This window comes from Simochromis diagramma, unplaced genomic scaffold (assembly GCF_900408965.1).
Source record: "Simochromis diagramma unplaced genomic scaffold, fSimDia1.1 OVJJ01000377.1, whole genome shotgun sequence".
In the NCBI taxonomy this organism is placed as follows: domain Eukaryota; kingdom Metazoa; phylum Chordata; class Actinopteri; order Cichliformes; family Cichlidae; genus Simochromis; species Simochromis diagramma.
In genome coordinates, this window is record NW_024387037.1 from 1 (window position 1) to 17,479 (window position 17,479).

The following is a 17,479-nucleotide window of genomic DNA, read 5'->3' on the forward strand; positions in this document are numbered from 1 at the left end:
AATACAAGTAGTTAAGCGAAATGCATGATGGGTTACAGTTGTCCAAAAAGAACTGGTAACATAGTAACTGTTGAGCTATCTGTTTCTTATGTGTTCTTTATTTTTTTTCGAAAGTTCGTGCCCGTTTGTTGTTAGTTTAAAAACTTCTATTCATGGGAGGTTTATTGTCGCGTTATATTTTGTTTTAACTGATTTGCTGTTTTAGGTTATTTTGTTAAATTAGTTAGTAAGGAGCGTTTCGGGCCATTTTTTTTTTTCTATACATACTTATCGAGATGGTATAGGACCCAGCACGCCATTGGGGTGGGCCTTAGGTTTCCTTTTAATAGTAGCAGGGAGAAGGGAGAAAGCAGCAGTGATGATCTTGTTCTTGCCTGCCAAGATGGATACATATAACCAAAACAAAAACTTTCAAATACATAAGGTTGGACATGGACCTTTCTTTCTTGCCTGCGTACGCCATCTCTAAATATTACCTCAGTGCAGCAGTGGCTTGTGGACTTTAAGTTGTGGGACGTTTGATCTTTCAAAAGTAAAGGAATTGCCACTACAGTAACAGTAACAGACTAAACTCCAAACAATACATTATGTTACAGATTTTAATATTAATTAGTTATTGTCAATTGTTGATTTGTCCTGTTCTCATTGTATGACGAATTATGATGGCTGTTTGGTAGCCGTTTGGATACAATGCATACTCTCTCTCTCTTCATATGTGTGTGTGTTTCTCTGATGAAATTCAGTATGGTTGTGACAACAGTTTTATGTTAATGTATAATCCTTAATATGTTTTATGTGTGTGTGTGTGTGGGGGGGGCGCGCCAGAGGGAGTGTTCGCCCGGGGCGCCAAAACCAGGCTAGGACCGCCCCTGACGATGATGTAATGATATGCTTGACAACCAGAGTAACAGATCATTAGCAAGGACAGGATTTTTTGACCTGTTCAAACATTCAAGGTGATGCATTCCCTTGAAGACATTTGCTGGCATTAGAGAGAGTTCTGGAAGAAGAGCGAATGGCTATCAGGTTGAGTCACTGGTGGTATCAGCCTCACACTGCCAACACTGCTTGAATGCAATGACATTTCAGACAATCGTGAGGAAATCTCAACACCCGAGGCTGCTTTCCATGTTCATCTCAAAAGAATTGCTGCTGAAATCCCAGCTATAGATGAGGAAGCTCTCATTCTACTTCTGTTTGGCAGAGACATTCTTAGGGTCCACAAAGTCAGACAGCAGAATTAATGGCTCTGACAACACACCCTTTGTACAAAAGTTGGATCTTGGTTTGGTCCTGGTGGTTGATGTTTGCTTAGGGAATGTCCATAAGCCTACAGTCTGCAGCTTCAAGACAAATGTCTTAGAGAATGGAAGACCTTCACTGTTCAGGACAATGCACAAGCCATGTCCACCTTCAAAGAAAGGGTTGATTTGAGTTTATTACATAGTCCCCTACAAGGCTGTTTGGGGGGTGCCAGAACGGTGGATTCCGTTGGAGTCACAGTTTTCAGGAGAACAAATGATGATGAGAAGCCTGCATTATCAGTGGAAGATGAACACTTTCTGCCAAACAATCGACAGCAAGCTTTGACTTGCTGGTTTTGTTTATTTTGGTTGTTTGTGATTATCCCTAGTGTTTTGTGTCCTCTGTGCTCTCCTCTTCCAATTTCAAGTTCCTATGTTCTGTCTCCCAGTCTGTGTTGTGTGTTTAGAGTTTTGTCGGTGTGTTTCCTGTTTGTATTTTGCAGCTCCGTTTCTCTTGTCAGTGTTTCTAGTTTCGCTTCCCCTTGTCTCATTATGTCCAATTACTCCCCAGCCGTGTCTCCCTTCTGTCTCCCATTCCCTGATTTCCCTGTGTGTATTTAAGCCCTGTGTTTTCTCGTGTGCGTTGCTGGTTCACCTGTGTTCTTTCCCTGCCTCATTCTGTTATCTCCCTGCGTCTCCCTGCATCCCTGTTTCAGGTCGGTGTTTTCTTAGTTTTTCCCAGTATAGGTTCCTTAGCTTCTGTTTCTTGCCTGCTACGTTTTTGTTTGTTTTACTTAGAACTGCATCTTGTTAGCACTGCTTGGGCAGAGTCAGTGCCCTGCGCAGCTTCAGCCACCTTCGTGTCTGTCACAGGACCTCGTGCCTGCTGCTTTTGTGCCTGTCTCTGCTGGAGGGTCTGAGGGGCCCGTCCAGCTTTCTGCCTCCACTGGGGGGTCCGAAGGGCCCATCCAGCCTTCGTCAGCCTCCGCTGGAGGGTCCGAGGGGCCCGTCCAGCATGCAGCGCCACCACCTACGGCTTGCATGCCGTCACCTGCAGTGCTGTCACCTGCAGCGCCACCACCTGCGGCCCTCACGCTGTTGCCTGCAGCGCCACCACCTGCGGCTCCCACGCTACCTCCCACGCTTTCGCCTGCAGCGCCACCACCTGCGGCTCCCACGCTGTCACTGCTTTTCGCACGGTCGGCCTCCTGAATTTAACTGTTTGGGATTCCTGCGCTGTTGGCCTCTGGGTCAGCCCCCTGAACTGTTTGTTGGCTCGGTTTTCTTGTGTTCCTGTGTTTTTGATTTTGTGGTCTGTTTTGGTTTGTTTCTGGACTTCTCCCAGTATAGGTTCCTTAGCTTCTGTTTCTTGCCTGCTACGTTTTTGTTTGTTTTACTTACCGGTTTAATAAAGTTCACCTGTATCTGACACTTCCTGCATCTTGGGTCCTACTTTCAACCTCCACTTGTCTGCCACTGCAGACATGACAGGCGATATGTGCGCACAGAACATAATCCAGCAGATCATGCGTCAAGATCAATCCAAGCCTGCATTTTTTTTTTCCTTTTTTTTTTTTTTTTTGCTCATTCTGTTGGTTTTTGTTTTTTGCCCTTCTCCCCCGTCCCTCTTCTCAGCTGTTTCTCTTTCCCTCTTTCTTTCTCCCCTTCTTTCCCCCAGTCAAGTCTGTCCCGTATTCAGTAAGTGAAAATAAAAATAAACAATAAAAGGTGAATCAAATGGACCATTACGGCAAGGCTGGGATGGTCAATTTGGTAAAGTAAATCCGTTGGGCATCTTTCTTTGCCTTTAGACAACAATTCTGATGGCAAAAGAGCCAAACGGGACAGGTGCAAAAAAAAAAAAAAATCAATCCAAGCCTCTCGGCTTACTAATACGAACCAGCTGTCTGGACCAGAAATCTTGTATGAACAATACAAAAGCAAGACATCTTCAGTGTTGTTGAACCAGACTCGGATAAAGAGATCCAGCCACGAGTCACTTGCTGTGCCAGTAAGAAAGAGGAAAAGAAACTCGCTCCAGAAAGGTTTGAGAAATTTTTTTCATGGAACTCTTTGCAATGAGCAGTTGCCACAGAATCAGAATCAGAATCAGAAAGGGGTTTATTGCCAAATGTTGAGCAGGTTTACAACATTAGGAAATTGCTGCGGTGCTTCAGTGCAAACATAGTGTCATAAGATATAAAAATAAGAATAAGAATTAAAAGTGCTACATAGAAAGATATGTGCATGAGATATACATGAGATATATACATGGGAATAAGAATTAAGAGTGCTACGTAGAAAGATATATACATTAGTGCAGGTGGTGATCAGTGCCAAACATGGAATGATGCAGTGACACAGCGTAGGGTCATGTGATAGTGGCGGGGACAGTCATATGGTTATTGTTCATGTGTCCAACAGCAGAGGGGAAGAAACTGTTCTTATGGCGAGAGGTTCTGGTGCGAATGGACCGGAGCCTCCTGCCTGAGGGGAGCAGGTCAAACAGACTGTGTCCAGGGTGAGAAGGGTCAGCTGAGATCCGAGCTGCACGCCGCAATGTCCTGGAGGTGTACAGGTCCTGCAGGGATGGGAGTCTGCAGCCAATCACCTTCTCAGCAGAGCGCACAACACGCTGCAGTCTCTGTTTGTCCCTGATAGTGGCTCCAGCGTACCACACGGTTGATGGAGGAGGTGAGGATGGACTCGATGATAGCAGTGTAGAACTGCATCATCGTCCGTGTTGGCAGGTTGAATTTCTTCAGCTGCCTCAGGAAGTACATCCTCTGCTGGGCTTTCTTGATGACGGAGGTGATGGTGGGCTCCCACTTCAGGTCCTGGGTGATGGTGGTACCCAGGAAGCGGAATGAGTCCACAGAGGTGATGGGGGTGTCAGTCAGGATGATGGGGGGGAGTGGGGCTGTGTGCTTCCTGAAGTCCACAATAATCTCCACTGTCTTCTGGGCATTCAGCACCAGGTTGTTGTGGCTGCACCAGGACACCAGGCGTTCAACCTCCCTCCTGTAGGCAGACTCATCCCCGTCCGAGATGAGCCCAATAACGGTGGTGTCATCTGCAAACTTGATTAGCTTGACAGACTGGTGGGTGGAGGTGCAGCAGTTGGTGTACAGGGAGAAGAGCAGAGGAGAAAGAACACAGCCCTGAGGGGAGCCGGTGCTGATGGTCCGGGAGTCCGAGACATTCTTTCCCAGCCTCACATGCTGCTTCCTGACTGCTGCTTCCTCACACTTATTCATATTGCTCAGTCCATGACCCAAATCGCTAAGGAATGCAAAGGATGGCATCAGTGTTCAAAGCCACAGTTGTCCAAGACAAGGAGTGTTATTATTCGCTCTGTGCAGACAGCTAGTTTCTCTGAGGGTGCGATTCGAGCAGCTGGAATATGACTGATAGGTGGCAAAAGTTGCATAGGCAGTGTTATTCATGGATGTGTCATTTGTCGGAAGCTGCGAGGCAGAACTGAGAGCTAGAAGATGTCGCAATTGCCAGAGGAACAACTTAGTAGTTCTTACGCCTTTACTTACTCAGGCCTGGATGTCTTTGGGCCTTGGAATGTAGTTGGAAGGCGCACAAAAGGAGGACTAGCCTACAATAAGCGCTGGGCAGTGCTATTTACTTGTCTAAGTACTCGTGCTGTTCACATAGAAGTGATTGAGTCCATGGATGTTTTCATTAACTGTCTATTCTTCTTCTTTGCTATCTGGAGCCCATGAATACAACTGCACTCTGGTGGCGCATGGGAATGCACAATTGGAGTTGCAAGGAGGATCCTGGACTCTATGCTAATGCGCACAGATTGTTCCCATCTCACACACGAAGTACTGCGCACTTTAATGGCAGAAGTAACAACTATTATTAACTCCAGGCCTGTAGTTCCTGTCTCTTCAGATGCAGACTCACTTGAAATACTAGCCCGGCTATGCTCCTTACACAAAAGACAAGCGCACCACCTCCACCGGGGAAGTTTACAGAGAAGGATCTCTACAAGCAGCAATGGCAGCAAGTTCAGCACCTAGCAGACCACTTCTGAGACACTGGAAAAAAGAGTATCTACACACACTCCAAGCTCGTCAGAAATGATTGAAGTCATGTCCTAACATTGAGAAAGGTGACGTTGTGCTGTGTTAGCATGGTTAGCTCGTTAACGCGTTAGTGCCATCCAGCCCCATGCACGGGGCGCTAATGCGCTAACTCGCTAACAGAGTGTTGCCGCGTTAATGCGGTTATGGAGTTAGCGTCATTTTAATGAGATTAATGCTGACATCACTAGTATTTTCATATTATGAAACTATTAATTTTGTGTTATTCAAAGGTTGCATGAAAATGCATAGTAAACCACTGTGTTGGACTACTGCGCAGTAGTTGTTGTCAACAAACGTCAACAAGCCACAATAAACAGATCCAAAGTGAATCCTGGCCAGATGAGCTGATACAAGAACTGATTTGCTCCAGATCTATGATCCTGATCTGGTTCTGATCCACTGCTATGCTATTCTGATTCGGATCCAGTTTGTAGATCCATTACAGAGCCTACGGTACATCTGGGCCAGATCCGGTCCAGAGTAAATTCGCCATCTAGGAGTATACAGTATACTGTGAGTGTGGGAAATGAAAATCAGTCAAGATTGTGAAGGTTTGCTGTGTGGCAGGCAGGATGAAGGACCAAATGCAGGACTCACGAGAAACCAAGGAGTGAAATAAAGGAGGCAGCTTTTATTGCGCTGTAAAAACTCGACCACCAAATACAAGGAACACAGCATAATAATTTGACGCTAGAAAATTCCGAACTCAGGAAACTAGAAACAAAGAAGCTAGAAACTACGAACTGACAAGAAGCAACAATGGGAATGAGCATCACAGAGGGTGCACACAGCACTGAGGGAGTATTTAATGACGTGACAATGGACAGAGGAAAACACAGGGCTTAAACACACCAGGCAGTAACGAGGGAATGGGAAACAGGAGGGAAACACAGCTGGGACTCTGGTCGTGTCCAAATTCATGGGCTGCATCCTCCTGAGGCCGCATTTGTAGGCCAATTTCATCACAGCGACGCGCTGAAGGCTGTCCAAATTCGTAGACTCTTCCGAATGCAGCCGACAAATGCGTCCTCCTTTTCCCCGAATTTGAAGGATGGGTCAGATGTGTCCTTCGTGGCCCACCATATCCCAGAATTCATAGCGCGGCCCAGCCAAACTCCAGTTTCCAACAATGGTGGCCGCTACTAAGTTTTAAAATTACTGTTATTAATCTTTCTCGGTCACAAAATAAACTTTTAACATATTTTCAGGCGAAAAATGTAGCTGTGTAAACTTCAAATATCTGCTCGGTTTATCAAGATATCACTTATTTGCAAAAGTGCTTCGAGGTTTTTGGAGACGTCTGTTACCCACCAGCTCGATAGCTAGCCGGGAGCTTGAGGGTCACTGAAGCCGCCGAGAACGGCACAACTCCCGGCACATCATTTTCAGATCACCACGGACTTTCACTACTCAGGTTAAACGTAATATATAAGTCACTTAGACAACCTAAATTTTTATTGTTTGGCTTTTTTCAGTGTTTTATTTGTTCGTGAGTAAATCGGTTTGGCTGAGATTAAAGTAAGATAAAATAAAACTGTATTAATCCTTCGGGTGGTTTTCACACAGCTGAATAAACATCAAACAGAAAACTGATTAAACAGAAGTGTGAGACAGTCGAGAGTTTACTCCAGTGTCCTGTTATATTTTAGATAGCAAGGAGCAGACGGCTGAGTTTATTAAACTGCACCGAGACAGCGGTGACGCTAATCAGAAAGATAGACCGTCCAATTCCACAGCCGTCTACTTCCGGCCTACCCGACCTTCTGAGGACCCGGTCCACGTAGACCGCGAAGGCCGGGTCCTCAGGAGGATGCAGCCCATGAATTTGGACACGACCTCTAACATAACAAAACGGGGAGAAAGCAAAACTGAAACACAGGACACAAGAATTTCAAAGTAAAACAGGAAATATAAGACATGGAGACACCAACTAAACAAGGAGACACGGCAGACAGAGAAGACAGGGAGAACATGGAGCACAGAGACAAGAGTAACTAGATGTGGAACACGTGGAAGGCAAAGTAACAGAAAACTAAGGACTATAAACTAAGACTATACCATAAACAGAAAACAATAATGAGAATCAAAACCATTAAATCCAACAAATCCAAGAATATAACTTCCACTAGAGGGCAGTGCAACTACCTCCCCAAATAAATTGGTTGCCAACTGCCAGTAAAACAGAAGAGGACGAAGAAGAAATTACATAATACTCATGCTGTGAGTAAAACAATGAAGCGCCTAATAGCAAAGATAAATATTTAAAAAAATAAAGAAAAAGTAATCTATCTGACCTGGGTCCTGGAGAAAACCCCAACCCAGATGAAGGCCCTAGCATGAGCTGTGGTCAGAAGAAAGCAAAGAAGGTAAACTGGGGACAAACCAAACCAGTTCCACAATGCCTGGTGTGTGGGGGAAATTATCAATATGTCTTTTGTGACATTTTGTTTGCTGGTGTGCTGTGTGATTTTTCTAATGTGAAATATGTGATGCCCTAGCTGCACCATGGAGATATAGCAGTACAGAAGACTGAGATGTACTTCTTAAAGGGAAGCTGTTAAAAAATAAAACTCTATGCTATCAGTACACCCAGATAAAACTAACTAAATGCCTAATGCATTGGTAGGTTGTCTACCAGTACATTAGACGATTTAGGTGCTATAAATATGTAAAAAAATTAAGATACTGTTAGCAGAAAATAACTATAGTCACTGTCTGTTGTTCATATATTCTGTTAATTTAATGCCATCATACCCAATACAATAGAATTAGACAATTAAAGTTTTAGCAGTGTTTTTCCAGTGCAGTTGAAGGTAAAATTGGCTAAATACATTCACTATTTCCATTCAGCAGATCTGGGTAACAGTAGCTGTACTCACATATTTTACTGTGAAAATGTATACACATTGGTTTAAACCACATACACAACTGTATATGGTGTTTAAATATTGTAAATCAATGATATAGACATATCTATCTATAGTTAATCTGAGAAACTGGAAAAAAAAACATCTTGTGGACTTAACCTGAAGGTTCAATTTTGATTTTAATTGAGCTGAAGTAAACTGACTGTTGTCACCATGGCAACACAGTCTCCCTGGAGAGTCTCTCTGGAGACCGAATGCAGTAATGACAACTTTTTGAGTATTCTCTCATATTTGACTACAAATGAGTGATTTTTTTTATTCTTAGTCAATTTATCAGATTCAACTGTCCTTATATTTATTTATTATACTTATTATATTTCTGAGCAGCTGACCCAAAGACCATTAGAGACTGAGGAGGCATTCAGGAAAGCTGGTGGGTGTTAGTGTAAATAAAGACTCACAAGCTAAACACTGTTTTTCTATCGTCTTTTACAGTTTTAGAGTGGGAGATAAATTGGACACTTCAACGTGCTGAACTTAATTTGTATAATGAACATGGTTTGACTGGGTTTTGCTTTGTATTTGAGATAACAAACCGCAGTGTGTAATCAGTGTTACACAACAGCTTGCAAAACTGTTTAATATACTTTTCTTTCAGACGTGTGGATGAGCACCATTGGGTAATAGCAACCAGTCATCAACCTCTGGGACTAAAATTAAGCTAAGGCTCAAATCCCTAAACTTACAGTTCCTCATACATCCAGCAGGGGCTCCAGCAGTGAGTCAGTCCCCATAGATTTCCATGTTAAAATTTCACAGCAGAAACAAACATGTTTACAGCCAGACACACAAGCTGGTTTGGTCTCTGTGGATAATATCCCCCTACATAACAACTGCATGGTGGAGGGTTATTTGTCTCACCTGCTGAAATTGTATTAAGGTTTGCATTGTTAAAGGATTGGGCCATTATTGTGAATGTGACCTCAGGTTTACTTGCTCTGACTTGTAGTCCCCCAGCACCCCCAAAAACCAAACCTTGTCCTTGATGTGCATCAGGTATTATAATATGGTGTTGATGCAATACTCTGCAACTCTCTTACCTTCACCCTCCCTGCTCTTCCTCCCTCCTGACCCCCTCTTCATCACCTGTCTACCTGATGCAAACAGGTTGTTGAGTTCGTCTAGTGGACTTGTTGGAGTCTGTGACCTCACGGACATGTTCTGCATGGACCCATGTGTGGAGGAGGAGTTACTGAGTTTAGCCCCTCCTTCACCTGCCCTGTGTGAAGATGATGAAGATGAAGATGAAGAGCGAGGCATACTTCCTCCTGCCATCAGGGTGTCATACGGTGGTGGCCTCTTCAGGCTCAGAGGTGTTAGCGAGCGTCCCATGCTGACAGGAGATGGGCATGCTGATTGGCTGCGGGGGTAACCGTGACCACCGTGTGTGGTGCTGGATGACTTGTAAAGGCTGGAGGGGAGAGGTGGAGCTGAGGAGCGACCAGAAGATGTGATGGTATGAGTGGAGGGCATGTCCCGGTCTCGTTCTTTGCGGTAGTGAGTGGAGCTCTGCGGCTGTTCAACACTGCCTGACTTGCTGTAGGAGACGTTTTCTAACATGGGGAGGCGTGTGACGTCCAAAGGGGTGAGGGGGGACTCATCTGAGTTTGGGGAGCACTGAGCGGGGGCAGGTGGGAAGATGAGCAGTGGTGGGCGGTGAGTCAGGAGATTTGGGAAAGGTGGAGGAATGTCACAGAGTGAGCCGCGGGATGACCAAGCTTCAGGGTCAATGATGGCAGCATTTGTGTCCTGCAGAAAGTCTTCCAGCATTGGGTACTTCATCTCCTCGTACACCGATTCATTCTGGTCGTCCTCCTCTGCTTCCTGACCTTTCAGCCCTCGCAGGATGTTTCCCACCATCTCAATGTAAACTGGCTCCTCTTCGTCCGTGTCCCTGGATGCTGGACTCTGACTTTGGGATGAAGATTTGTCCCACTTCTTGTTGCCATGGTTACGGATGTAGCACTCATCAAAGGAGGTGCTGAGCTGAGTGTTGGGATTCCTTTTGGGTTTAGGTGGAGGCATCTTCTTGGAGGCATCTTCAGAGTGCAGGAAACATTGAGCTGCAGACAGAGAGCGAACAACTGTCACAACACTTCTTCCATACCTTCTGAAAGCTACAAATTACTTAGAGAACTATTTAAACTTCAAATTCAAGGGCAGTCATTTTTTCAGTCATCTTACTGACAGAAGAACTAGAATTACTTCAGACGGATACAATAAAAATATCTTCTGCTTTTCAATATAGTCTTAGGGATGGGAATTGATAAGAATTTAGCGAATCGGATTCTATTATCAATATTACTTCTTGGTTTTCATTGACTCCATTATGAAAGTCACCACCATCTCTAAGCAGCATATCAAAGACATTACATTCATGCACATGAATGACATGCTGTGGATGTTGGAGGTATTTCTGCTCTTTGTTGCGATCCGTGTCGGGGTCATTACTGAAAAAAGTAATTCTTAAAATGAATGCAGTACATAACTTAATTACTCCCAGGAGTAAGTAATTCTTTACAATACTGGTTACATTACTACTACTACTAATAATAATACATTTTATGTAAAAGCTGTCATGACTGTGTGCAGGCAGGAAGAGAGGACCCAAAATACAGGACTCACGGAGGCAAACGTAACTCAAAATATTCAGCTTTATTGCTGGAAAGCAACTGAACAAAAAACTAACTAAAATGAGAATAAAGAACAAACTAAACAGGCAGGCAGGCTGGCAAACAGAACACACAGTGAAAGTGAGGGTACGACGCAACAGCGAGCAGGGGAAGAGGCAGACACTAAATACAAGAGGTAAACAGAGCTAAGAAGAAAGAGGTGGGAGAGACGGCTGACGCTGAATAAACTGACGAGACACAGAACTTAACAGACACAGACTCATGAGCACATATAATAACATCATGGACATCAAGTAAAACAGAAAAGTGGGACTAAGGCAGGCACAGAACAGAAACCTAACAAAACCTGGCAAATCTTAATGGAAAACACAATCAGAATAAACAAGATCATAATAAAGAAACACAAAACACTGAGTCACCAGACTCAGGACCATGACAAAAGCGCCTTTCAAAACACCCAAGGACACTGTACAGAACAAATAAGACAAGCATAAAAACAGGAAATGAACACAATAATAACACAAAGTTTAAGAGCATGGAGAAGTTATACAGAGTAGGCTATCTTGAATAGGTGGGTTTTGAGGGTGGACTTAAAAAGGGGGAAAGAAGTGATGTTTCTTAGGTCAGGGGGCAAGGAATTTTACTATTACTAATACCATTGCATTTCTCAGTAAAATGATCATGATCATGTCTTGATGCATGCTCAATCATCTAGGTAAGTAAATCTCCAAAAGTTGATTCTGTTCATCTGGATGTAGCGTTTTGTTTTAAATCCCAAAACACGCTGTGCCAAAAATTGGTCCACCCCAAGGATCAGGTCCCCCGACACAAACAGAGTAACATAGTGTACGTTGTTAAGTGCCAGGAGGATTGGCAGGATCGGGGAAACCAAACAACCTCTGGCTAAGAGAATGGCACAACACAGAAGAGCTACCTTGTCAGGCCAGGACTCTGATTTTTGGAGTCTCATGATCACCATTTAGCAATATTAACCTATAGCTACAGCTACACACCAACAGAGATCTCTAACCTAAAGAGGACACACATATGATCGTTCTCTTAGTATTTAGGTAAGAACACAAAGCTGACAGCACAAAACAAAGATAAAAACCCTTATTGTCTATTATTACTATTATTGTCTTTACCTTACAATATAAAGCACATTGAGGCAACTGTTGTTGGGATTTGGCGCAATATAACTATATTAAAAAACAAAACAAATAACAGGTAAAAACGAAGGCTGCAGCCTGACTGCTCATCCGTTTGTTACCTGATGAAGTTCAGTGGCAGCTGGCTTCACCGCAGCCCCAAAATAACGGCTCACTTGGCTGCAGAGTCGTTCTGAGATCTGCATTCACTCAGCGTCACTCTGGCTCCTTGGTGAACTTTACCATGGAGCCACAGTGACAGACAACATTAGCATCTTGTCTGTGCAGGTGTTTGCAAAGAGCTGAGATTGTGTTAGCAACACAGTGTAGCTGTTTTTGTCCTGGATGCAGTTTGCACTTTACCATCACATTCATGTCCTTTAATGCAATAAAAATAAAAGTTCTGTTCATATGCATGCTGTAAACTTCCCTACTATTTTCCTCCTCCTACAACTGAAATCACCTGATTGTAGCGCAAGTGCAAGAATTGATCGGTGGGATCAAGAGACAAGCAGCTGAACAATTCCAAAGAATTCAACTACTAGGAACCGGTTCTTCTAGAGAACTGGTTCTCGATTCTGATCCCTACAGTGTCTTCATTTAAAGGTCTAAGAAAAGGCTTCACACACTTCTTTAATAATAAAGTCAGGTGAAGTGAAACACATTGAACCTCTCCTTACGAATAATGTCCATCTGAGGCCACGGCAGCATCCTCAACAACGCCACATGGACCAATAGGAGGTCATGAACAATGTTTATAATAAGACCTTGCTGTGGCCATCACCTGAACATCAGTCCTGAACATGCAGATCTAATTTGGTGCCCAGATCTCCACCATGTGAGACATGTGGTTTTAATGACTCACCTTCAGCCTGTTCTAGCTTTTCTTTGGTATCTTGGTGGTCTCTTCTTGTAACTCCACCCCCATCCACAGTTTCGGAGCTGCTGCTCAATTTGGTGTTGGGATCTCTCTTAGGTTTGGGTGGGGGTTGTTTGCGGCTGCTGCTGGAGTCATCTTCTCCTCCGCCCACTGAGTGGAGGGACTGCGATCTGACGGTGAAGCCCTGGTTGGCTGGGGGCAATCGGTCCTGTGGAGCTGGCATCGTCATGAAACCCATCCTGAAGTGTTTCCCAGAGTACGCCCCATCCGAGGCCGCGGCAACATCCTCACCAATCCTGGTTGCACCAAAGGGAGATCATGTTAGTGTGACTGTCCGATAACACAACAGCTTGTAAAACAAATACAAGCCACTCATAATGTTTCTGAAGTGGTGATGTGTTAAACTCTTATTTACATTTAAAACACTAAAAAAATGTCCTAAATATCTATCTATCTCTCTCAGACCTAATTAAACTTCTTTATAAAACTTAAAGAAGTCCAGTTGGTTTCAAGCTCCTTAGATTACCATCACCTGGATGACTGAGAACCTACACAGACATCCAGTTTACCAGAAGTATACCATATCTAAGCCCATATGAGGTCTGTGTGCTTAAGAAAAGATCTGGAGACTTTTCTATTGTGGTTTAGATGAGTTTACAGGAAACAACATGGTCTCGTTTTAAGGTTTGATGCTTTCTACCTCTTGATGCTTTCTTCCTGCCGTCTTTTTTTCTGGTGTTTTTCATGCAGGTAGGTCCAATTGGTCTGGTTGCGAATGCGGTCGCTCTCTCTAGCAATGTCGGAGGCGTTTTGGATCACCAGACCATCGTATATTCGAAGTCCACTGTCCTCCACGTATTGGAAAAACCTCCTGAATGAAGATCCCTCCTCCTGTGATGTCATGACTCCCTAATGACCTGAGAGGAAGAGCAGAGAAAATCAGTTCACAGTGTTTGTTCCTGTTGGCAGTGCAGATCATGTTTGAATGGTGCAGGGCCACCCGTTAGATCAAAGGTCAGTCATCATTCTGAGTGTAAGCCAAAGATTCTTAGTATAACTCATGAATTCCACCTTAAGACTGGTTAGAAGCTGGAAAGCAGCAACGCTGGCTCGTGTAACATCTGCTCACATCTTGTTCAGTTCAACCAGGAAGCCTCAGAGCAGAAGCAAGACAGTTCAGGTGATGTTAGCCTGCCCACAAAAAAACAACACATTTCTGGATTATTGTGACTGATTTCTGTTTTAGTCATCTCTCTTCTGCACAGCTAGGTCTTTGGATTCCCACCTGTGAACGTCCTGACACCGGGGAATGCTGATGATGTAGTCCTCTGTGAGGTGTTGTGCACAAACAATAAAATAAACAGCTGTTTATTCGTAACGAAGAATTGTTTTTTGCTATTTTATTAATGTATACATTTTTCCTTGAACTTATTGCTTGTTGATCTCTGCCTTGACATGGAACAGTATTTGCGATTAGTGATTATATTAGTGATGTTGACCATGTGGGTAGGTTGTGTGGGTATGCTGCAACACACTGGGATTAATAAAGCTATCTGGATCTGAACAGCAGCAGCATCATTAGCAGTGACTTTTAGCTCTAATCGTTCAGATCAGACATCTTCGGGTTTTTTTTTTCAAATACAGAGTGAGAGTTCACTGTCGACAAACACGTGTTCTTGTTTCTGCTTAATCAAGTATTCCAGGATACATTTCATTTCAACCAGCCAAGGTTTTATATCATCTTTGAAATGTAATTATTTTGTTCTTCTACTTAAAACCTGTCTGTTTTTAGCAAGTTTGATTTGATATTCACTTTTATTCTTGTGTAATTAGTGCCATTGACCTGTTAGCATATTCAGTACTTTGTTAATGGTCTTATATTTGTCATGATCCTGGGTCATTTTGACCCAGCGTTTTGTGTTTCCTTTTGGCATCACCTTGTGTTTTGTGTTAATTCTGATTTTGTATTAGTTCTTAGGTTTGGTTCTTGTGTTTAGTGCTTCAGTGTTTATCAGCCCTACCTGTGTCTTCCCTCTGTGCTCTGTTTGTGTCACTGATTTTGTGTTGTAAAACAGTCTGTGCATTTCCTGTTTTACTTTGAAGGTTTGTGTCTCGTTGTGTCTAATTAGGTTCAGCTGTGCCCCCCTCGTGTGTGTCATTCCCTCATTACCTTGTGTGTATTTATGGTGTGTCTCTGCCTGTGTTCCTCACTGCGTCGTCTGCATTACTCTGTGTAACTCAGTGTTAATCAGCGTTTCCCTGCCCTGCTTTCTCCGTGTCATTTCCGTGTGTCTTCCGGTGTCCTTAGGTCCCCAGCCGTGACAATATTATTCATGTTTTAACCTGCTGTTTTATTGTGAAACACTTTGGTATACCATTGGTTTTTAAATGAGCTATATAAATAAATTTGTATTGTATTGTATGGATTTATTAAAGTAATCATCTGAATATGAGCAACGTGGCTCACTTTTATTCATCTTTATCATGAAGGCTTCATGTTTGTTTCTCTGACTTTTAAATAAAGTACTGCTTTGAATTCATCTCGCCATATTGATCCCCTCCCCCACCTCTCTGTTTCTCAGCATCCATCTAAAAATGGAACAGGGAGTCAGCTGGCAGTAACCTAGCAACAGCAGCATCTCTCACAGGAGAATGATGTAATGCATCCTGTAAGCGGGTGAGAGAGGAGACACGAGGAGAGGATGAGGGGAAAGATTCAGATTTGCTACTCAGGGTCTCCCCTTTAGGATCTGTCAAGGTGGAGCTGCTTCACACTCTGAGTTGTAGCAGCCTCCTGAGAGGTTTACTGACTACTCAGTCCTTTACACCACCACCCACATTAACACATACAGCTTCATTACAGATTCTGACCCACCACACACTCCTTCTGGCTCACAGGTTAACGTAACCAGCATGTGTTTGTTGGAGGAAACAGGAATACCATACTCCTCACAGCAGGAAGCTCAAAACAGGAACTTACCTGCTGTCAGATGGTAGTGAAGTCATGTTACCTACAGTACAACAGGCACTGTTCAGCACTGAGTGTTTTTAGTTGATAACGGTGCTGCTCCACCTATTTATTTCTGTAGGAACACCACCCTGAAGGTTGAGTTTATTCCAGTTTTTTATTTTATAGCCTCTATCCACTAATTCTGTCTAAAGCACCCATCCATCCATCCATCCATCCATCTGTCCATCCATTAACATATATGTATCCATCTTTCCACGCATTATCCTTAACTCCTTAGCCTACTTTGGAACATGTGGGGTGGTGCCTATTCCAGTATAGGTGGGATACACCTGGACAGGTCAGTAGTCCATCACAGGTGAAGCACAGTGATGTATCCACAGCAAGAATAACTGCTTAATGAACAACTCTCAGATAGTGGGAGAAAACAGGGGCAAGAATATGATAAGTATGTCTTTGGCTGTATCTCTTTGACTTAGGCATGAACCTTCCCACACACACACACACACACACACACACACACACACACACACACACACACACACGGTTTACACAGAATCACTTCCAATCTGAACTTTGACCTTGTCTTCTTAGGTGTGTTCACCTTTGTTTTTACACTGTTTACTCATGACTGACAGACATCCCCTTCAAAATAAAAGCAAATCAAATGAAGTTTTCCCTTACTCTAACCCAACATGGCAGCCATATTGAAGTAAAATGCTGCCGTTTCAGGTTTCACTGAAAGGCGAGAAGGATGTGAAGAAACTGGATATTTTGAACACTGTCAGTGGGAACAGCAGCAGCTCGGAGACAAGCAGAAACACCGAAGAGATGAAGGAAGATGACACTGAAGCTGAATGAGGAGCCTTACCTGATGACCAGCAAGGACTCAGACTCCCTCTTCCTCCCACTCTCCCTCCTTCCCTGATTCGATCCTATTTCCTTCCCTGCTTCCTATTATTTTTCCTTGTTTCAGTCCTCCTTTCTTTCCCCCTTTTGGTCCTCGACTCCTTCCTTCCCTCCTTCAGTCCTCCCTCTGCAGGAACAAAGATGGAGTGATGAGGCTTCTGTTGTCCTCTCAGATCTCTGCAGCTCAGAGGAAATGACAGATATTTTTGTCTGCAGCGACGTTAATCCAGATCCACCCTTCAATGCCACTTTCCTCCCCCGTCCTTCCTTTCCTTCCTCTTCGCCTTTCTTCATTCATATATCCTTACAGTTGCAATAACCACCACTCAAATGCACACACACACACACACACACAGTCACACTCACACACCCTTCACCCTCACACACACACATCCCTGACGATGGTCGCCACAAGAAACGAGAGGCTGAAACCACGGCAACCTGACAGCATCCTTACTCTGCTGGCTCCTCCCCCTATTGCTGAAGGGTGGGTGGGGGTGGGGGGTAAGGAGGGTGAAGAAGAATGATGAGAGAGAGAGCAGCGTGTTTTTATGTGTAAATGTGTGTGTTTGTGTGTGTGTGTGAGAGAGAGATAGATGATATCACACAATACTTTATCACAATTGTGTGATGTCACAGCTCCCACATTTACTGACACCTTTCACTG

The 17,479-nt window shown here is 43.8% G+C and overlaps 1 protein-coding gene across 2 annotated transcripts; it reads right to left on the minus strand.

Moving 5' to 3' along the window:
- Window positions 1–8,531: 8,531 nt before the first annotated feature.
- On the minus strand, window positions 8,532–17,269 carry LOC120740848 (neuronal tyrosine-phosphorylated phosphoinositide-3-kinase adapter 2-like). 2 transcript variants are annotated; one of them, XM_040043342.1, is made up of 5 exons: window positions 16,775–17,269; window positions 14,007–14,126; window positions 13,636–13,852; window positions 12,921–13,231; window positions 8,532–10,337 (listed from the first exon to the last, which is right to left on the minus strand). In XM_040043342.1, the coding sequence occupies exons 3-5, from the start codon at window positions 13,836–13,838 to the stop codon at window positions 9,274–9,276; spliced, it is 1,578 nt and encodes a 525-aa protein (XP_039899276.1). In that variant the 5' UTR covers window positions 13,839–13,852; window positions 14,007–14,126; window positions 16,775–17,269; the 3' UTR covers window positions 8,532–9,273. The 2 variants fall into 2 exon arrangements, with proteins under 2 accessions (XP_039899276.1, XP_039899277.1); XM_040043343.1 differs by lacking the exon at window positions 16,775–17,269 and having other exon boundaries at window positions 14,007–15,125.
- Between the last annotated feature and the right edge of the window lie 210 nt (window positions 17,270–17,479).